At 41.8% G+C, this 22,684-nt stretch overlaps 1 protein-coding gene across 1 annotated transcript in view; it reads right to left on the bottom strand.

Annotated features, from left to right (window-relative positions):
- Positions 1-22,684, bottom strand: part of LOC113113110 (slit homolog 1 protein) — a 57,929-nt gene that overhangs the window by 3,468 nt on the left and 31,777 nt on the right. Inside the window, exons 10-34 of the mRNA XM_026279282.1 lie at positions 21,704-21,775; positions 21,039-21,110; positions 20,335-20,406; positions 20,033-20,176; positions 19,452-19,615; positions 18,045-18,068; positions 17,549-17,693; positions 17,381-17,455; positions 17,162-17,305; positions 16,927-17,070; positions 12,160-12,326; positions 11,922-12,054; positions 10,754-10,822; positions 10,592-10,663; positions 10,432-10,503; positions 8,421-8,492; positions 6,827-6,990; positions 6,594-6,718; positions 6,419-6,516; positions 6,017-6,156; positions 5,601-5,694; positions 5,355-5,492; positions 927-1,155; positions 581-711; positions 205-359 (exon numbers count right to left, since the gene is read on the bottom strand). Coding sequence (XP_026135067.1) covers positions 205-359; positions 581-711; positions 927-1,155; positions 5,355-5,492; positions 5,601-5,694; positions 6,017-6,156; positions 6,419-6,516; positions 6,594-6,718; positions 6,827-6,990; positions 8,421-8,492; positions 10,432-10,503; positions 10,592-10,663; positions 10,754-10,822; positions 11,922-12,054; positions 12,160-12,326; positions 16,927-17,070; positions 17,162-17,305; positions 17,381-17,455; positions 17,549-17,693; positions 18,045-18,068; positions 19,452-19,615; positions 20,033-20,176; positions 20,335-20,406; positions 21,039-21,110; positions 21,704-21,775 — 2,915 coding nt within the window. The remainder of the gene's footprint in view (positions 1-204; positions 360-580; positions 712-926; positions 1,156-5,354; positions 5,493-5,600; positions 5,695-6,016; positions 6,157-6,418; positions 6,517-6,593; positions 6,719-6,826; positions 6,991-8,420; positions 8,493-10,431; positions 10,504-10,591; positions 10,664-10,753; positions 10,823-11,921; positions 12,055-12,159; positions 12,327-16,926; positions 17,071-17,161; positions 17,306-17,380; positions 17,456-17,548; positions 17,694-18,044; positions 18,069-19,451; positions 19,616-20,032; positions 20,177-20,334; positions 20,407-21,038; positions 21,111-21,703; positions 21,776-22,684) is intronic.

The raw sequence follows: 22,684 nt of genomic DNA, 5'->3' as shown, positions 1-22,684 counted from the left end.
TTTAACAAGGGTTGGAGCTAAACTCTTTAGGACAGTGGCCCCTCTAGGACCGGATCTGAAAAACCTGGGTATACTGATTTGTTGATTCTAGCCAATTTCAAGAGCAATCGAGTGGAGAGCATGTGTTGTGTCTAGGTCAGGATAGACAGTATTGTACAATGATTTTAGCTGTGATGTAGGCAGATATCCTTGGTGCACTCCTACCTCCCACATACAGTGGAGCTTCTCCTCTCAAGGGCTGCACTTTACCAAAGCTGTCCATGGTGGTTGGGATACCACCATCTATGGAAAGGTTCACCATCTGGTCAAAGGTCACCAGTTCTACAGTGTGGAACTGACCATCATTGATGGTCTCAGTGCTGTGTAAAACAAGCATGGAAGATATCTGATGTGAAAGTTAAATGGCATTAAAGCTTTATAAATGTTTCATTTGTAGTCAGCTGCTGAGTGGAAAATACAGAATCACTTGATCTTTTGAAAATTAAATGTAGTTATCAGTGATCTTCATAATTAGTAATATCCCTGTATGCCCACATTTCAATGGAATTCAATAAAAATACAGCTCAAAACTCCAGCTCACCTGTAGATTGCATGACTTGGTTGGCTGCCAGGGTCATAGCTGACTTTAACATGACCTTCATGAAGCTCCACAGCAATGTGGTCATTGTCCCCATTGTACAGAAGAATTCCATTATCTTCTGCTGTGGACACCTGAGAAAAGAACCAAAATAGCTCATATATCATCAGTAGAAGTGTATAAGGGTCAGCCTTGTTTGCTAAACCTTTTTGCTACACTGGTTACCTTTTATAAAGCGCTACTTGTGTTTTACTAGTTCTGAATGTTGCAAGCCATGTGAAAGATGTTAAACAATAACACTGGCAGATTTCATCCAGTGTTTGTTTAAAGTTTGAGTTTTGTTGAATACCTGTAGCGTGATGTTAGCCTGAGGCCAGTTCTTCAGGTCACTCAGTAGCAGGTAGGAGTCTCGGTCCACAAAGTTGACACTGACCAACTTTTCACAGCGTGGTCCACCAAACCCTTCCAGGCACTGACACAGTGCATGGCCCCCCCGCTCCACACAGGGGGCATTGTTTTGACAGTCAGCCAATTCGCAGAGAGAGCGCGGAGTAGATGGGACTTCACAAAGCTGTCCACTGCACACAAAATGTTTCAAGTCAGTTTTGATCATCTCAAATCTAATTGTGATTGTCATGAGCATGTCCCTGAGCATTTGTAAGAGATGTTTCATGAAAATGAAGTGACATACAGCCAAGTATGATGACCCATACGCAGAATTAGTGCTCTGCATTTATCCCATCCTAAGAGCACACAGACACCATGAACACACACCCGAAGCAGTGGGCATCATTTATGCTGCGGCGCCAAGGGAGCAGTTTGGGGCACCTTGAGGTGCTCAAGGGCACCTCAGTCGTGGTATTGAAGATGGGAGAGAGCGCTGTACATTCACTCCTCCCACTTACAATTCCTGCCGGCCCTAGACTCAAACTCACAATCTTTGGATTACGAGTTAAAATCGCTAAACATTAGGCTACAACATAAGAGGCACATACTTCAATTGGGTCTTTACCCCCAAAGGTCTTAATCACTGTTGTATGTAATGGCAGGCACACAATCAAACATTAAGGACATGTAAGCAACAGCTGCAAATGGAACAGAAGTAAGCCATTACACGGCCGCCGCCGAGAGCGTAAAAATCACTAAACAACCATAAACATTACAGCACAACACAGCATTCAGTCATTTAACAAAGTATTATGAAGTATTATGAGGAGGATGTTTATGCAATACTTACATTGTTCACTTCACATCATCTCTAGTCCATCACTTAACCTGCAATCTTGCTCTTTTAGTCCCTATCGAAAGCTCATGACCATAGATGAGAGTTGGAGCATAGGTTTGTCCACATGCTCAACTCACTCTTCATCACTACAGCCCAGTATAATGACTGCATTACTCCTGCCACTGCCTTAAGCCACCCAGCAATGTCATGTGGAGACAACTCATTCCTTAAAGAACTAAAGAGGACAATACGCCTCTTTGTGACTGAGAACCAGGGCCCCAGATATGGAAGCACAGACCCCTATCCCACCATCAAGTGTGCACTCAAGGAAGGTCACAATTAAATAATGCCCAGCTCCCCACCAGGAACCTTTCTGCTCCTGTGCTGTGCCTTGGGATCCCATCCATACATATCCCAAACAGAATAGTTGACATTTACTTTGGGTTCAGAAGTTCCTCAAGAGTTCCTTCCACCTTCAGACTCCATCTCAGCAGTTCCTGAACCTAATTAACTTGGACCAGTCAATACCTCCACTGTCTTAGCCATTTGATGGTTTGCCACAACCTCATTGAGGCTGACCAAAAGTACTTCACAACGGCTTATCTGAGCTTTTTTGCTTCTGCAACTACTGTGGCCAGACAGCCAAATCACCCCACAAGGTTAGCCATTCCTGAAAGACCTCCACCTTCACACTGACAGCCTTCATCACCACCTGTGTCTACCAATGTGTCCACACAGACTCCATGTCTCCAGCCTCCTTGGGAAAAGGGAATATCACCTCTGAAGGTGGGAATTAAACATCTTCTGGACAAGAGCCTTCACCAAACATTCTCAGTTCACCATCACAATCTGTTTAGGTTTCCTGGTTTTGTCTGACAGCTACCTTGCTATTTAACCAAACTCATTATCTGGTCATGATCAGTTGACAGCTCTGCTCCTCTCTTTACCTGCGTCTAAAAGAAATCAGATGGTACAATATTGCATTCCTATATACAACTTTATGTATAAACATGGTGTTTGTTGTATCCAATTCATGAAGAGGACAGAAATCCAATAACATATAACTGCTCAGGTTTAGATCAGGCAGTCCATCCCTCCTAATCACCTCCCTCTGGGTTTCGCCACTGTCACAAACATGTTTGTTGAAGTCGCCTAGCAGTACAGTGGGGTTTCTAGAGTGGTAGCTGAAGTTAAACCAGACAGGCTGACGAATGAACAGGACATAAATGAACATTTATTCTAAATTGACTTGAAATAATTTCAAGGTAATTCATCAGTTTTCCCAATGTTCCCAAATGATCTTCATCTGTTTAGTTCATCTGTTTAGTTTAACCCATCTCTTTTAGAGAACTACAGACCAGTTTCCCTTCTTCCTTTCATTGCAAAAACACTTGAACGAGCTGTGTTCAAACAAGTCTCTGCATTTCTCACACAGAACAACCTCATTGACAGCAACAAATCTGGCTTCTAAAGTGGACATTCAACTGAGACGGCCTTGCTCTCAGTTGTTGAAGCCCTAAGACTGGCAAGAGCAGAATCCAAATCTTCTGTACTTATCCTGCTTTATTTGTCCGCTGCTTTTGACACGGTTAACCAGATCCTCCTATCAACCCTACTGGCACAGGGCATCTCAGGACTGCACTTCAGTGGTTTGAGTCTTACCTATCAGATAGGTCTTTCAAAGTATATTGGAGAGGTGAGGTGTCCAAGTCACAACATCAATCTACTGGAGTGCCTCAGGGCTCAGTTCTTGGACCACTTCTCTTCTCTGTCTACATGACATCATTAGGTTCTGTCATTCAGAAACATGACTTTTCATACCACTGCTATGCTGATGACACTCAACTCTACCTCTCATTCCAACCTGATGATCCGACGGTAGCTACTCGCATCTCAACTTGTCTAACAGACATTTCTTGCTGGATGATGGACCATCACCTTTAACTCAACCTTACCAAGACAGAACTGCTTGTGATTCCAGCAAACCCATCGTTTCATCACAATTTTACCATCAAGTTAGGCTCATCAACCATAACTCCTTCAAAAACAGCTAGAAGCCTTGTAGTTATGATTGATGATCAGCTAACTTTCTCAGACCACATTGCTAAAACTGTCCGATCCTGCAGATTTGCTTTATTCAACATCAAGAAGATCAAGCCCTTTCTTTGGGATCATGCTGCACAACTCCTTGTTCAAGCTCTTGTTCTGTCCAGGCTGGACTATTGCAATGCCCTCTTGGCAGGTCTTCCAGCCAATTCTATCAAACCTTTACAATTAATTCAGAATGCGGCAGCAAGATTAATTTTTAATGAGCTGAAAAGAATACACACAAACCTCTGTTTATCAAATTGCACTGGCTTCCAATAGCTGCTCGCATAAAATTCAAGGCATTGATGCTTGCCTACAAAACTACCACTGGCTCTGCACCCATTTACCTAAATTTGTTACTTCAGACTTATGTTCCCTCTAGAAGCTTGTATTCTGCAAGTGAACGTCGCTTGATTGTGCCACCCCAAAGAAGCACAAAGTCACTTTTACAGACTTTTAAATTAAATGTTCTTGACCTCCCCAACTCCATTCCGAGCAACTGAGTGCTTAGCCATCTTCAAGAATCGCTTAAAACACATCTCTTCCATCTTTATTTGACCCTCTAACTTCAACACTCACTATTCTAATTCTATTCTTTAAAAAAATCTAACTACCTTTCTCATCTTTTTGTTTTCTATTTTCTTTTCATTTATTTTGCAATTGTATATGTGTGTGTGTATGTGTAAAGACCTCTAACTAGCTTGCTCTATTGTTTTTTATTCTATCTGTTTTCTTTTTATTATTTATATTATTTAAAATCCCATGCTACGTGTACTGTGTTAAGCTAAATGAGACTTGTTATATCACTTATATATCATTGCTCTTTTGTTGTTTTTGATTGCTTACACTGTCTTCATCTGTAAGTCGCTTCGGATAAAAGCATCTGCTAAATGAGTAAATGTAAATGTAGTTCACGTTTAATAATGGTGGATACAAAAAGAGTAAGAGTTTGCTCAGACACTCAACTGAGACAACTTTTATCCAGATTGACTTATGAATGGGGTAATACCACAGCAAAAGCCATTCATCCTACGGAGATGTAGGAGTAACATGAAAAGTGCACTCCACGTCAACACTTCTTCATTTCACTTCACTGAGTCTGATAAAATCCCTCCAGAATTAAAAGTCTGCCTGTATCTCGTGGGTTTGAGGACAGACAGTAATGGGAGGAGGCAGAGCAATCTCTCTGAATGCTTTACACTCCAAAGTATCTCCGCAGGGATAACAAGTACTTTCTACATCTGTCACAAGAAACTCCAGCTGCAGTGTGTGATTAAGGTACACTGCTAAACGTTCACTGGTTAGCAAAATGTATTTAGGTAATAGAAGAAAAGAAAAACAGTTGCAAACAAATCGTCTGATATTAGTTTCAGTCTATCAGAAGATGAAGTGCAATTCTGGATCACTGATAAACTGGGGTTCACTCCACAGATGTTAAACTGTAAAATTGTGTAAAGAACTGACCTGTAGGCCTTGGGGCAAACGCAGGAGTATCCATTAACCTCGTCCACACACTGTGCCCCATTCTGACACCTGTGGTCCTTGCAATCGTCATAGTTCATACTGCAGTCCTCACCCACATAACCAGGTGCGCATATACACCTACATCAAACACGTGTGCAACCATTATAGAGCTCTTTGAAAACAACTGATCATTTGGTTAATAAAAAGGCTGTTACTCAGCTACTATGTCAGAGGAGATGAGGTTACTTTGGGCCAGTGACTGTGATGAAGCAGGTGGACTGGTGCTTGCAGGGACTGCGTGTAGAAGCACACATGTCCTCCATATCGTCACACATCTCCCCTACACACACACACACACACACACACACAGTGCAGTCTGTAAGTCTGGTGTCATAACTATGTGCTTACAAGAGTTTGAGAGAAAAGACAAATTGGTAGCACTTTATTCTTCAGTCCTGTTCCACATTAGTGAATAACTAAATACTAACATTTAACCCATATAACTTACATTATCCAGTACACATTATACTGTAAAATAAAGTGCAACCGAATATTCTTTGTGATAACACTTTATTTCGATAGTCCTCTTTAGAAATTCTACTACAGTTTTGCTTTAAAAAAACAATCAACATTAATGGATGTGTTGAGGAAGTAACGTGTACCTGTGTAAAAAGGGGCACATAAACAGGTGTAATTGTTGATCCCATCTATGCAGGTTGCTCCGTTCTGACAGTCGTTGTCTTTACACTCGTCAATATCAATGTCACATGTGGGGCCTTCAAAGCCTGCAGCACACGAACAGCTGAGAAAACACACAAATGCGTCATTTTTAAATGACGATCAAGCTTCCTAAGCACCGAGAATGAATTTCATGAAGACTTCAAGGTCAAATTTCACCCCATAAGCAAAACATAAGAAATAAGAAATAACTGTGCTTTTGCAGCTTATTCTAGAAGAATAAATAATAATAATAAAAAAAGAAAGTAAATTGAATTTGGCACAACAAATAACCATTTAATGCATGCTTTCAACCACTTGACACATTAATAAATGATAAGACTCACCTAAAGCCTTCATCCTCTTCTCCAGACATGTGGCATGTTCCTCCGTTCATACAGGGCTCACCGATGCAAGCGTTGAGCGGCGTCTCACAGTTCTTGCCCTGTGTGTAAAAGGAAATGTGTGAATGTTTCATGTCCATCTATCAGGATTCACACTGCTGGTGTTTAGTGTGCTCACCTTAAACCCGTCTGAACAGCGACACCTGTAGCCGTCCGTGTGATCGGCCTCACAGCTGCCGTGGTTCAGACAGGGCTTGGACATGCACGGGTTACACTTGGCTAGTATAGCAGCGTCCACTTCACCTGCATACACAGAAACACCATCCTTACTGCCCTGACAGATGCAGAATAACACCCCTCATCCAAGGACACACAACGGGAATCTGAGTGTCTTTCTCAGAGCATGTTTACCTTGACACTCGAACCTCTTGGCCGGGGTGGTGAGCAGTAATTTCCCCTCCATGCCGTGCGGTCCAACACAGCGTGCGATGCCAGGCTCCTTGTAGCCAGTTTTCACCCAGTCAGAGAGCCAGCGCAGACGGCAGTCACAGTGCAAAGGGTTCGCACCAATTGCTCTGAGAGCAAACACACACCATTCAGCATTAAACAAATACAGATTGTTTTAGACAACCAACATCAGATGCACTGAACAAGCCCTGTCTGTGTGTAATGTACAGTACACAGCATAAACGAGTACATAGATATACTTCTATTTCTTAATGATCACTATTACTACTATTGAAAGAAGAATTTTTATTTTTTATTTTATTAAACACATATTTAATAAAAAGTAAAACTTGTCATTCCTATCTCAAAAATTAGCTTAAATTTGCTTAAATGCAGGGTTGCAAAAATAAATGTTAAGAAAAGTGTAATATTCTAGTACATAGTATGTCCTCCCTAACTTTAAAACTGCTCTGACTCTTCTTGGCTCTGCGTGATCTGTCCTGTTTAACTCCAGCAGGACCACCTCCTTTAATGTCCAGGTCTTTAATGGAGACTGTCTCTATAAAATCCTCTCTGAGAGAGTTAAAGTGGGGTGAAAGAGAGGACAGCAGCTGAATTCTGAAAATGTGTGAATTCATGACACTTTGGATAACTCGTACATCCGTGTGTTTCACTGCTGCAGGCTGTGTTTTACTGTGTGAGATGAAACGATTACTTTTGCCTGCTCGGAGACACTTGCTTGACATTATCCTGCTCTTTTCTCAGCAAAAACCACTGATTCAAGTGAAGGCCTGAACATTGTAACAAGTCCAGTTCTCTGTCAGCATTACGTCCGAGAATGATTTAATGTGCTATGTAACACTTTACTGCCTTTAACTTGAACCATTTTTTTTTTTTGCCATGCTACATTTGATCACTTTTATAAGAAAATCTTATTTTCTTATTATTTATTGATCAGCCAGTCTTGATACAACATCATATCTTCAAGGAACCCTAATGTCTTCTATGAAAAAGGAAGTGGAGCTGTTTTCCATCATCATTGCTGCTAGATGGCGCTGTAGATGTCCTAAACACATGTGGCCAAACAAACAAAGCTTGTTCGAATTCTATTCAACTCCCCTAAAATAAAGACAAATTGCACAAGAGGCTTTGTATTACACTGAATCTACAAGAAATAAAGGAATTGTTCACCCAGAAATGGAAATTCAGTCATCGTCTACTGTTCCACACCCACAAGACATTTGTGAAGCTTGGATTTGTAGAGTAAAATGTCCATGGTAAAATTCCAGCAACCCACACTCACATTTGGCTTAATGCTTTAATAAAATGCAGAAATATTCAATATATAATAACATTTATTACTATTAATCATTATTCTGCCATGTTTTATCACATGTCAAGACAGTTCATAGATCTGAGGACAGACAGACTGAGCACCAAGAGCACAAACCCTGGCAGACACAAGCACTGATGTATATCCACGGCTCTCTGAATCATAGCTTTAGGTCAAAGTGTGTCTGCATATATAGACGTGCATTAGTTTAGTCTCTTTACTCACAGATGTGACAGCGATGCAGCGTCGTTGAAGATCCCATCAGGCAGCTCTGAGATGTCATTACCATGCAGAGACCTTAGAATGACACAAGAGACACAAGCATCATCCACGCTCGTGACATTACCAGCGCGCCTCACACTGTTTCTTAGTTTCTCTCGACACACTGATGATATGACGTATGTTTTATACATAACTTCTCAAATGTAGGAGAGAGTGTGGGTTTTGATCTTAATAAAGGGTTCAGAAGGGGTTTGCATTAAAAATAAATATTTAGAGTTTATGTGTTTGAGGTGCATATACAGTATAATTTGTGTGTTGTGTGTATAAGTTGTGTGGCCGCAGTGTGTGAAAACAACCAGCCTATAATGGTAAAAATCCACCCACTCATTGTTTTATATTCCCAATCCCAATCTCAGTCTCTCCACACGAGCAGTTCCAGAATATGACGTTATACTCATTTGTGACGCTCTGCTCTATTAGCACACACACAGCCCTGAGTGAGGAGCAGCGGTCCATCATTACTGTTCTCTTGCTGTAGCTGCTGGAGATACAGTGTCAGCACCATAGAGACATTAACAGTGTTGTGTGTTGGGATGAACCAACGAACACAGGAGTCTCCATTGACCAATGAGGACACAACAAAAAAAAGAAAAGTCCTATACATTTGTGCTAACATTTTACACCGGACTACCTCACAAACGAGGGTCAGTTCAGCGCTGGAGTTGTGCAAAGATTGCTTCTGAAAGAGGGACGTTTGAGCGCAAACATCCAGACGAAAAGATTAAAAAAAAAAATTATATATATATATATATATATATATATATATATATATATATATATATATATATACTTATATACTTGTTTTTAGTTTTTGCTTTTTTTTTGCAGTGAATTACATTGTTAAAAGTGTCAACATTGTTAAAATATGGAACAAAATATTTCCAAATATTATAATTATATTATTAAAATGATTAAAATATATGAGATTGAAACATATTTATTTATGATACATATAAACCTGGTTATTTCTTTTTTAAAAGTTTATTACGTAAGTACTTTCCAGTAATATTACAGAAATCTGACCTGTTTAATTTATCGCACTTAGTTTACTAGTTAGTGTTAAATCTGTAATCCAAATAGATCAAAATATGTCATTCAGATACATTCATCTTAAAATGAGTTTGATGCCACTATTGTCGTCTTTAGTGCTGCTTCATAGTGGAATTGAATTTGCTTAATTTTTGGTGAACTTTGCTGAATCAACATTGTTATTTAAATAAACTGAATTAACACTGAACTAAACTGAGCTGAATAGTGCAGTGTACAGATGAACATGACTTGACTTGATGAACATGCATGAGCACAGCTGTGTTTTCTGCAGGTCTGGTTGGACAGCTGCCCTCAGCCGGAGCTCAGGTTTATCTGTTTCCATGCTGCAGGTTCTGAGGAATTCAGCGATGCTGGTGTTGGGTTACTGAACGCACAAATGATAGGCAGGATAACCAGAGAGAGACTGTTCCCTGCTTCATGATTAGCTGACTACACAGCTGTAGAGCAACAGGAGTCTTAACACAATTATCTGTCATCTTCAGAGAAGCAACCAATCATAATGTTTTTGAATAATGTATTTTGTACCGCAATCTCTGCTTATTGTCTCATTACATGTTGTTTGTTGCATCATACTAGTTAAGTAAAACATGTGGATTAGTATGAAAAAGATTTTTTTTACTTGTTTCATGCCTGTTAGGACAGTTAAACACCTTTCCAGTGCAGAGGCAGCTGTGTATGCAGATGAGCATTTTCAGATCCATGTTGAGCTTTGGATGCATTGAAATATTTGAACGTTTTGAACCCATATGTGACCGCTGACTGAATGTGATGTATCTAATCAAAACTCAGAGCATGAGGTGAGTATTACCAGGGTTCTTTTCTCTGTTCACTATCCTACTTGAATGTTGGAGACGATGGAAAAACAGGTTTAGTGCTTGATGTTAGGTAGTAAAGAGCTACGTACAACAAGCGGAGAGACCGAAGACCTCCAAAGGCCAGAGTCGGGATACAGCGAAGAGCGTTATAGCTCAGGATCCTGCAGGACAAAATCAGACAAATCCTGCAGTGAGAATTGAGTGTCTCAGCTGAGTTTCTGCATGACATTCATGTTGTTGAGGACGTACAGGGTCGTCAGCTGACTCATGTTGGCAAACGAAGAGTTGGTCAACGTGCTGATTTTGTTGTTACTCAGGTCTCTGAAACAAAAGATCACAACATGCCCATCAAACCAAAATGATAACCTGTCCAAGAATGCCTGTCTGTGAAACGTTAAGAGCGAGGCATACACTAGCTGCAGGTTTTTGAAGTTGGACAGCTCCTTCGGCACCACACTGAACTGGTTTCCATCCAGATACCTGCAGACACAAACTCACTGTTTAACCCATTCAGAGGACAGATTTGCATATTTATCTGTTTCTGACCGTCTTATGGCTTCAGAAGGCTTGTATGAACCTCTCTTATGATGCTTCTTTCTTTGTTAGTGAGTGTTTTGTTTGTGTGTGGTTCTGTAGCTCAGAGACAGTGTGTGTGTTTGTGTGTGTGTGTGTGTGTGTGTGTGTGAAAGTCTGCTGGGCGTTCCGCAGGACTGACACGGCCTCTCATCACCTGGTTGTGGTGCTTTGGTAGGAGGAGACCGCTTTAATGACTGGCTGAGAGCACAGCACACCTGGCCAGATTCAGTGAGAGCTCTAGCCAAATGAGAGGTTTTCCCACTCAGAGGAATGACAGGCATCTGCAGACGGTCTGTGTGTGTCACTCCCACTGAAAACCACCCTAATTACACTCCTGCTTCACACACACAAACACTATAGCTCCGACCAGTGCTGACAAAACATACAGCTCTCTTACTGATAACAAGAAAGGTTTCGCATTTATGACTTTATCTTTGTGTTTGTTTGTGTTTTGAATCAGATGAAATCCAAAACTAGATCAAGACAAGTCTAAGCACAGATTTATCATCTGTATTTCAGATATTCATGAACTGCTGTATGGTATCCTGAAACACTGCGTGCAAACCAGGTGGGATGTGATAAGAGATCTGGTAACCTTAAAAAGAATCTTTAAAGAATGATAAAAGAGTTAAAGAGCTATGAAAGAATCTTAAATGAAAGAGTAACCAGCAACAACACAAAAGTATTTAGACCAAAATTTAAGATACGTGTATTTGAAAGGCATAACCAAATTCTATATTCAATTTAAATACCTTAAATTTAGGCATACATATTATTATTCTTATTATTTTTATTATTTTGAGTGTATCTCATCAAGTAACATTTTCTCAGTTGCTGGGTCTCAATCTCTGTGAATTGGTCTGGGTATATCCGTCCACTGTGAAACCTCATTCTTTCCTCATCTTGCTCCACATTAACATGATTGGTTGTGATTTAATCTTTTTTGAGGGAAAAAAGTATTTGATGCTGGAAACTTCAGGATACAAAGAGAGTTTTGACTCACAGCTCAGTGACGTTGCGCGGGATTCCTTTGGGTAAGACATGCAGGTGTTTGTTGCTACAGCGGACCATGGACTCCAGACAAGTACACTCGGTAGGACACTGGACGGGCGGCGTGCAGCTCGCCTCTTCTTGATCTGCCCACATCAAAATGACAGAGGCAGTGAATCAACATACTGTGATACAATCAAAAACATAATGCAGTGTGTCAAATCAATCTTTATAAAGAGAAGAGTGTGTACCCTCTTGGCAGCGGAAGTCTGGTAACGCTACATCCTGCAGGGGAATCTCTTTGAGGAACGCTGGCCGCTGGCAGCGCGGGTTTCCCGTGACAATCTTACGGTTTCTCAGCCAGCTGCTCAGCCATGCCAGATGGCAGTTACAGTTGAATGGGTTGGCCAGCAGGTTTCTGCCACACACACACAAATATTTTAATTAGCCTCGTCAGCGGCACCAAATAGTCCTAAACAGCAGGCTACTCTTTCCAATGAGGATTATTTTGTAATTCATTACGATTAACACTGGATCTCTAGCGTATGGTGCAGCATAATGACTGGTATCTACCCTTCACCTACATCCCATCATGCTTTGTGTGAATTATGGGAGTAAATTTCATCATATGGAAATAAGTAGGAATGTGATGTTAATAGGCTTGCATTCATGGCCGTTCACACCAAATATGATTATATTAAGTAACTAACTTAACCATGGTTCTCTGATAACATGAAGTGAGATATCTCACTTTGGGAACAGCCTAGGCATGATTGATTGTGGAAGCACCAATGACTCCACCTCTGCCAATCACAGCAAACCAATGACTGCAGCGATCAGATTGTCCCGCCTCCCTGTATATAAACTGCAGTTACCTGCTGTTTTTTCAATCTCCGCATATCTCTTTTCTGTACAGAACACAGAGGTAATACTGTGAGATACCTCACTTATGTTTTTAAAGAACCAGGGTTACGTAAAAAAGTAACCTAAAATTTTCTTTCTAACATTAGTTCGATATCTCACTATGGGATATAGATATCTTCCGTGTTGTTGTATACTGAGGAAGCAGACTAAACATGAATACAAGCTGAATTAAACCTCTTTGACCCAACTAAAATTCTTAAAACAACAAAAAAATCTGACACTATTATAAACTGGATTACCCAAGTGCTTAACATACAATTTGTCCACACGCTTCCAAGACCAAATGGGCAAGTGAAGGTTCTGTCACTTCCAGTCTATAGAACCTCACAAAAGTGTGCTACAAAAAAGATTATCTTGCAATAGGATACATTACTGCCACAGACACTGCCCCTTCCAGTGTGCTGTAGAAGCCTCCTGCGCCACTTATTTTTGGTGTAGTCCAGGGCTTACCAAAAGAAGACCAGCTACTGCTGCCATGGCACTACCCACTCAGTAAGACTGGATAACACTGGGAAAACGTACCTGTACCACTTGGGACAAAATTGGGGAAGCCCCATCCTTCTCATATGAGTTTTCGGAAGAACTTACACATATGGACAACTGTTTGGGTGCATATGGAAGATTAGAGGTGACTGTAACCCTCTTAGAAAATAGCAGGAAGTCTGCAAGGGAAACACAGATTCTGAGGCTATACCGTGTATTTTACACATATGGGATCCACTTAGGTCTCTATATATGGAACCCATCCCTCTACCGGCTCTCACAGATTCATCAAGTGAGGGCCTGGCACTGGACACTCTGGCATGTCTGGCTGCCAAGGAGATGGAGGAGCTTGATGGGGTCTATGATATGGACTCTCTGGAGCAGTCTTAGCAAGTCAACCCGAAGCCGGGGCCTCTCAGTGCTTCTACCTGTTTGAGAACACAGGTGTATACCAGCTCCAAACAATGGCTATATATACCTGCTCCTTGGCCTCCCTGATCTTGCACTACCACTCTTTGTCTCTCCCAGGCGTCTCTATGCTGGGGTCAGCGTGTGTGCAGCCCTTACCTGCATTCGGGCAGAGAGTGCATGAGTAGTACATTTGACCGCTCTTTTGAACTGCCCACAGCTGCTCACTGGCTAGAGAGGAGGGTGAGTTTGATCCGAGACTGGCTTGTCCACAACACCCCATCCCCTCTAGGGACCCAGAGATAGTGTTGCTCTTTTGTCAAAATTTTGGGTACCACTGACCATGAAGTCAGTGGTGGGGAAAGAAAGATACAAAAGATTCTATGCCTGGCCCTCCTCCAGGGGAGGAAGTGGTATGTTCACAATCTCCCGAAGAGCAGCTCTTTCCATTTCTGGGTCGCCTGTCTCAGGGCCTCTTGCTCTTCCGCTTGCCACCAGGTTTGCCTTGGGACTGATTTTACAGTGCTGCTTTGCTGGGGGCTGCTGCTTTTGCTGCACAGGAGCAGGGCGTTGACAGGGGGCCATCCACGGCAACGAGTCAACTGAGGCGCTACAGTCAGTGGCCGGATGGAGGCAGCAGCTGAACGCCGGGCCAGGATGTGTTTGATGGCCTTAGTCTGTTTCTGTGTGATGGAGAACTTCTGGGCAAAGTTTTCCACCACATTGCAGAGGAGGCCGGTCTGGGACAAGAGGGCTGTTAAAAACTGAGTCTTGTCAGTCTCCCTCATGTTGGCTAGACACAGCCAAAGATGGTGTTCCTGGACCACTATAGTGAACATTGCATGGTCCAGAGACCGCACAGTAACCTTTGTTGCCTGTAGCAGGAGGTCAGTAGCAGTGCAGAGTTCTTTGGAAACTTCTGGGTTGTGCCCACCCTCATGCAGGTCCTTCAGTGCCTTGGCCTAATTAACCTGCAACAATGCCATGGCATGTAGTGCAGAGGCAACTTATCCACAGGCTACAAAAGCACTGCCGGTCAGGGCTGGTGAGTGCCTACAGTCCAGGGATGGGAGTGACAGATTGCCCAGCTTTCTTCAGGGGTATTTGGACACTTGTGGGATCTCCATATAACCCCACCCTGCCCCACCGTCGAGGGTGGTGAGGAGGACGAGCCACTGGGGTAGTTTCTGGCAGTAAAAGGTGTCATCTACGACCCATTGAGCTAATCATGCACCTCCGGGAAGAAAGGCTGGGGGATGGGGCCCTGAGAACCAGCCTGAGCCACCCTGAGAAACCAATCATTCAGCCTTGAGGGTTCGGGACGCATTGGAGGTTTCCATTCAAGCCCAATCCTCTTGCCAGCCCGAGCAAGCATAGCGACCATTTCCAGATCAATATCCGGCATTGCTAGCCACCTAGAAGGTGGCAGCACTGTCAGATAATCATCTCCAGAAATGTCTGGCTCACTCTCCAATGCAGCGATCGAAATCTGATCATCGGAGGGAGCACTGAAGGATACAAGTGGTACCCTATGAGAGGGTCCATCCTGTTCCTTCAGTGGCTCCACTGGCTGCGAAGTGCCGGTGGAAGGAGGAGCCCTTGGAGGTTGGTCACCATAAGACCAGTCCATCTACTGCCATTAGTAGTGTGCAGCCACCAGGGGAAGCCATAGATCTAGACAGAGGCATGGGCACCCACGCTCCTTTGCTGGAAACGGAGCCTGGTCCAAACCCCGCAATGAAAGCATGACTCATCCACAAATGCTACCTCAGCATGCTTATTGCCCAGACACATGAGGCAGTGATCCTGACCATCACCCGTCACCAGGTAATGAACAGAAACACATGGATGGAAAGGCATCTTTAAAAAGACACGTCTTTAAAAAGACGTCCACTCGTGAATGTTCTTTTTGAGTTTGTTCTTTAAGTGTGCTGAAGTGCAAAGGGAGATGTCCCCCTGCAACACAAACAGGGGATGCAGGTGAAGGATTGTGCAGCCTGATGTATGCAACCCACTCAACATGGGAAGAGCCACAGACACTGAAGCGCTGTACCGCCAGCATGAGAGCTTCCTAAGAGCGTGCTGAACTCATTGAGTTTCTCCGAAGCAGTAGTCCGGAGCAGAACAAAACAATCACTCGGCATCGAATCAAAAACCTGAATATGCGCTGCACTGGCTGCCTACTTATACTAATGCTGGGATCAGCAGCAGCTGGATGCAATAATCACATGCCAGTGTGCACTGGCTTGTTTAGTTACACTCGAAGTAGATCGATCTCTGTCTAAGCGAGATCCCAATTCATTGGTCATCCGACATGACGTCAAGAGTGACCAACTGAAGAACTATAGCTAAGTTTTAATAATCATTCTAGATTTATGACAATACAGATGTCCACACCACAACAATGTTTTGCTTACACACTAGGTGGAGCATCTCACTACTCTACTGAATGTCCTATCGTTTTTGACCACTGAGAAGAATTACATAAATGCTTGCTGCATAGCACATGCAAACTGTTAAGAAGTCAGGTACTAAGAATTCTCAAATGAAAGCAAGAGCATGTGTTGACATTCTATTTACCTTGTTAAGAAAAGTAACAAAGTAGTATACTGTGTTTAAAGAATAAAATGTAAAAAAAAAAATTCTGAATTATGTTTCTAATATAATTGCATTATATAATACTTTTCTTAGATTTTTACACTGGTTTTCAAAACAGCTTTATGTGCTATAATGCCACCAATCTCGCCCTTGTGTGCAATGTGGTCTAAAGCTCAAATCTAATTGGATGTCTTTTTCATCGCAGGGCACAATTCGACACACTCTTTGGGAAAAAACCTCGCTTTGTCGTGCCACGATTGATCTCGCCTGGTGTGAATAACTCCATAGGGATCTATTGTTTTGATTCAAGAACGTCATTGGTCTGTACATTTGCATCGCTTAATCGCACCCAGTGTGAAATGCCAACAAAGCTTTTGAAAGTCAAATGATAACAATGTATGAGAGAATAAATGAGGAAAATACACAGTTTAATGAACTGAAAAAATCCTGAAGCAACTGTCAGGCTCCAATGGCATGGCTTCCCAGCAATGAGCTGGCTCAAGTTAATGATTACAGGAAACATCTGTCTCTACTACCACATGCTAAACTCCTTCTCAGGATTTCTGCCAATGTGTGTTGAGATAGAGCAGCGGTTTGGCTCGTACAGGGTTGAGAGGCTTTGCAGCGTGTCGAAGGCTCCGGGTGTGATGGTGGTCAGCATGTTGTCGTAGAGCGATAGCAGACGGACGTTGTGCAAGCCTGTGAAGCTGTTGTTGTGAATGCAGCTGATGCGATTGTTGCGCAGCATTCTAAAAGAGAAAGATGTGAAGGTGAATGCACAGAAAAAAAAACATATATTTTGGCTGAATCTGATATTTGGTGGGAAAAAACTGGGCTTACAGCATGCGCAGGCCATCCAGTCCTCTGAACATCCCGCTGTGCGCCGAATCCAGCTGGTTCGCCGTCAGGTGCAGCTCATTGACCGAAGATGCCCCCTCAAATGCCCCATCCTCGATCTCTGAGATCTTATTGTTGCTCAGGTTTCTGCAGGTCAAATGTCATCATCAGTGAAGCATCACAACCAGAGCGTCACTCAGACATGAGAGCGGCGGCACTTACATTTTCTTCAGGTGAGAAAGCGTCTTGAAAACCCCTGTGGCTTCTATTGTCGTGATCTCATTATTGTTGAGACGCCTTAAGAAAACAGAATGAGAGTAAATAAAATAACAGACTTCTGATATTAATTGTTTGCAGAAATATAGCGCAATGTGTTTGTTACAGTCCTACAGTTCGGTGGTGGATGCTGGGATGTGTTCAGGGATGCGGTTCAGCCGTAGATTGGAGCAGTCCACTACATTTGACTCGCAGCGGCATTTGGCTGGACAGACTGGGTCATTATTACAGTCGTAGCTCAGCCTGGCGTCCTCCGTTCCTGCAGCACACACAACACTGTCGTATTCAAGGTGTTTGAGCAGAGACTCGCAGTGAGACGCGATCAGGGACATGTCAGAAGAACTTAAGACAGGAAGTGTCTACATACAACAAAGCTCAAAGCTGTTATCTAACAAGTGTTCAATAATTAAAGTGCACGCTCACTTCAGAAGACAGCAACTGTTTGTCAATGCAACCACCCCCAAATTGCCACAGTTGACATGATCTTATAATTAAGCACCATAATAGTTTCTTTCGTTGTTGTACTGAAATTAAAGTAGCTGCTCATACATATACTAACAGGAAAAACCACGGCTTCTGTATCATGTTAATAAACGTGTCACACACTCACCTGGGATGACGTACTGCTCTTTGGCTACGACAGAGACACAAAAAGACAACAATCACCAAGAATGATCAAGAAACTATGATAATCTCAGAATACAGATACATAAGGCCACAGATGTGCTTTGGAAAATGAACTATATCAATGTTGGAAGGCACTAGAGGTATAGTATAGAGTTATTACTGTATAGGCTCCGTTTGTGTAGTGTGTATACAGTACAGTGCTGTGGTGTTCAGCATGAAAAATTGAAGTTTTACATTTTCCATGCTTGTATTTTGGTATGTATATCAAATCCATTTCACCAGCTGTTGTGTGGAGGGTTTCATGGACAAAACTGAATCAGATCTGCAAACAGCATTTTCCTGAGGTTCTCAGTATCAAGCGTTTAATTCACATACTATATGTAACAGAAAATATAAGATTCCTGTATATGATTGTGATCCATTTTCCAGAACAAAAGATGATGATTAAACAGAGCTGGAAATGATTTGTGATAAATGACACCTGATCACAATCTGTCATTTCTAAAACAACACATGTGGGCCCGAAACACACAGTATACTGTACACTGCTGTTCTTCAAAAGTTCACCAAAGCTGAATCAAATGATCAAAAATACAGTATAAACAGTGATATTGTAAAATATTATTACAATTTAATTTGCTGCTCAAGAAACATTTTCTGTATGCAATTGCTCAAAATGACAGTAAAAACACATTTGTAATGTTATAAAGATGTTGATAAATGCTGTTCTTTGAACTTTCTATTAATCAAAGAATCCCGAAAAATAAAATATCAGTTAAAAAATAAAAATAGTTAAAAAATAAAGTATCAGTTTCCAAAAAAAGTATTCGGTAGCATGACTGTTCAACACTGATAATAATCAGAAATGTTTCTTGAGCAGTAAATCATCATATTATTCTGATTTCTGAAGATCATGTGACACTGAAGACTGGAGGAATGATGCTGAAAATACAGCGGAGCATCACAGAAATAAATTACACTTTAACACAGATTCACACAGAGAACCGTTTTAAATGGTAATGTTTCACATTTTTACTGTATTTTTTGTGAAATAAATGAAGCATTGGTGAGCAGAAGAGATTTCTTTCACAAATATTAATTATTCTGAGCTTTTGACTGCTAGTGTATATTAAGCAGATGCTATAATGTGATAGTATTGGTTTTACCTGCAGACTGACTGTAATTTATGGTGTGGAAAACTACTCACTCAGTACAATAAGAGGTCAAACTCTCATACTGTTTTTGATGAATCACACAGTGTGTGATGGAGAGTCAGTATTACTGTGTGTCTGATGGTTTTGTGATTAAACATCATTTAGTTTGACTAGTGTTTAAAGTTGAGGTTTGTGGTTTTGAGGACTGTGTTGTAGGCTGATGGCCAGTGTTTTACCGGAGCAGCGGAACTTCTTGCTCTTGATCTGGCCGATGCGTTTGTTGGCGAGCCGGCGAGGGCTGGTGCAGCGGGCACCACTGGTCTCGATGGGGTTAGAGCGCAGGTAATCAGCCAACCACTTCAGATTACAGTCACAGATGAAGGGATTCTGAGCCAAATGACTGCAGGGACACAAACACATTCACCTTAACGCCTCTGTGCATTCAGCTCATCTAGCTGCTTTCACAGCAGGATTAATACAGTTCTTCAAATATAACATCACTTCAGTAATGACTGGATGAACTGCTAACATTTACAATCTCAGCATGCTGTCTGTTGGTGAAGAAACATCTTAAACATGATGTTGAATCCATAATTGTATTAGCTACAGTTACTTGTATTTGCCACATGCATAATTTCAGTGGAATATATCCAGGTTCATTACTTATTGCATGTTTTTATAATAATACAATCACTAGGATTAAATCTGCGACACAAATGAAGACTCGTTAACTTAAGGCATGCAAGCAAGCGAGTTCTCTTATGACCGTCAAAGGATCTTGTTTAAAACAGTAAAAGCGTCTGGAGTGTGCGCTCACAGGGTCTGGATGGCACGCAGCGAGGTGAACGTGCCCTTGGCCAACGTCTGGATTTTGTTGTCATATAAAGAAAGCAGCGAGAGATTCTGCAGGTCCTGAAAGGTGTTGGCGCGAAGACAGTGGATCTTGTTTGCGTTCAAAAGGCTGGAAACAAAGTGAGGAAGAGAGATATGCTGATGAAACTGAGACATAAATGGATTCTCCAACAGAGAGAGGATGACACCAAATGATCTAAACTGTTCTGTCCAGATTGATTTTATGGCTTTATGAAATCTGGCTCTGAAGGAGCCTCTCACACTCACAGCAGCTGGAGGGCGTAGAGTCCGTCGAACACTCCTTTGGGCAGATCAGTGATCTTGTTTCCGTACAGAACCCTGAACATCAGAGAGACCGTCAGCAGAAGAACACATACACACGTCCAGCTCATCCTCACATGAGCGTTTGGAGGAATAAACAGAGCTGTAGATTCAGTGTCACAGTGCTGGCATCAGCCCTTAGTCCTGCTGGAACTTTGTTGAATGACATTCAAATATGCAATTCCCTTGGCTCACATTAGAAATATATTTCTGCTATAGACAGACTTTTAGCAGCAGAAATGATTTCAAACAAGAAATAAAGGGACTTTTTTCCATTAATGAAAATGTGTCAAAACAAATCCACAAAATCCCAGTCCATCAAAAATGAAAAGCTGCGTTATATGTAAAAACCGAATTGCTTCCAGCTAAAACATGAGTTCATAATCCATAATAATATTTCCTCCAGTGAAAAAGTTCATCTTTCACATGAAAATCTGCTCACTTGGCTTTAAACAGTGCTTGATCTGTGCAGATTTCTCTCCTGATTCACACCACATCACTTTTTCACTGGAGGAAGTCTTATTATGGATTAATATTTTAGTCCGTACACCAAGAAAGGTTACCTAGCAAAGTCAGCACGCTGCTAAGTGTCCTCTACAGTACTTACAGCGCACACACACACACACACACACACACACACACACACTCACAGGGAGTTCAGCGAGCGCAGGCCCTGGAAGGCGTCAGGAGCGAGCTCAGAAATCTGGTTGTTGCTGAGATCTCTGTAAAGACAGACAGAAGGAGAATGAAGAGACGCTTCTGGTTCAGCATCAGTAGATGATCTGTGTCACGCTGGGTCTGGCTGTTTTTGGATCGTGTGGCTGTAGGTATGTGAATGTGTAGCTCTGAACCTCCAGCCCTGCTGTGGTGGCGCTGTGGTGAGGTCTATTAGTAAACGGCAGCATTATAGGCCCTGGAGAAGACTTTAATAAGCCTGCGGTCTAGCCATCAAACCACACGCCAGTACCAGGGAACACACTCCCCGATGAGATCCGATGTGAATTTATAGAGTGGTGGAGAGTTGGCTTTTTACAAGCTGTGCTACATGTCAACTGTAAAGAGAGGGAATACAACTCTGTTTAAATGGGTCAGGCTGGTTTGTGCTGGTTTAAGGTGGTCTACCACATCAACCATGGCTCCAGATGTGAGTCCATTTAGAGCAGGTGTTTTCTATGACTGTTTAAACTGGATTATCAGTAAAGTCTAATCCATAAATAGGCCACTTACACTACTGTGAATCTGAGCTGATTGTTACTTTACAGTATGTTGCACACATGAGAGAAGTGTTGTGTTATCTTAGCTGCTGCAAACTCACATTCTGCGCAGTTTCTTATAAGGAGAAAACGCTCCAGGAGGGATGGATTTGATGCTGTTCTGTTCCAGTCGTCTGTGAAAAGAGAAACACAGAAGAATCTTTTTATATTGTATTTTTTGCTCTCTGTGTTGTCTGACATCTCAAATCCACATCAGCAGAAGCCACAGACACACTCCAACTCCATCTGAAATGGCTTGCTTAGTTCGGGACTCTTAATATCCAGAAATATCGTCGACTTGATTGCACAGATACTATTTAAACTGAACTGAGCTGGATAATGACATCATTGGATTCAATCAGGAACTGCATTTGCCTAGAAGATAAAGTTTACTATAGTAATTTTGCATTATTGACACTTTTTTCCTGTTTAATATTGTTCAATTGCTTTGACACAATCTGTATTGTTAAAAGCGCTGAATTAATAAAGGTGACTTGACAATCAAGCAGGCGTAGTCTTGTTTTTGTCCGAGTGCATAGTCTCTGCCCTCAATTCTGGAATGATCCATCAGTAAAGCAGAATGCATTCATGTATGAAGCTTGCTTTATTTTTAAATTTAAATGATCACTGTATACTTAGGGCCAGAATTATTAACAGCTTGCACCAGTGCAAACCATCTTTTGGTGTTAAAATAGTGCTGTCAGGATTGACTAAAGGTGTGCAGTGAAGTGGACAGTTATTTTTGCGCCTGACCTTACTGAATACACATCTGTAGAAGTTTCCCTTTCAGAAGCAAAATGTATGGGAGGAGAGTATTTAAATGAACGTTTACGCTCAACAAACTTCTGCTAATTGCACCATTATTTAACGCTCCCAAAAAACATGTCCTAAAGCAGACGCTAATTTGCGTTGTTCATTATGGTAATGATCTGCCTGCGTCTGTGTTCTTTAATTTGCATATTTGTCAGTAAATCACCTGCAGAAATGTTCACTCCCATTAGCGTTTTTTTAGAATTTATTCCGCGATAATTTACCTTGTTTAG

The sequence above is a fragment of the Carassius auratus genome, chromosome 13 (assembly GCF_003368295.1).
Source record: "Carassius auratus strain Wakin chromosome 13, ASM336829v1, whole genome shotgun sequence".
Classification (NCBI taxonomy): domain Eukaryota; kingdom Metazoa; phylum Chordata; class Actinopteri; order Cypriniformes; family Cyprinidae; genus Carassius; species Carassius auratus.
This window is presented reverse-complemented; position numbering and strand designations above follow the sequence as displayed.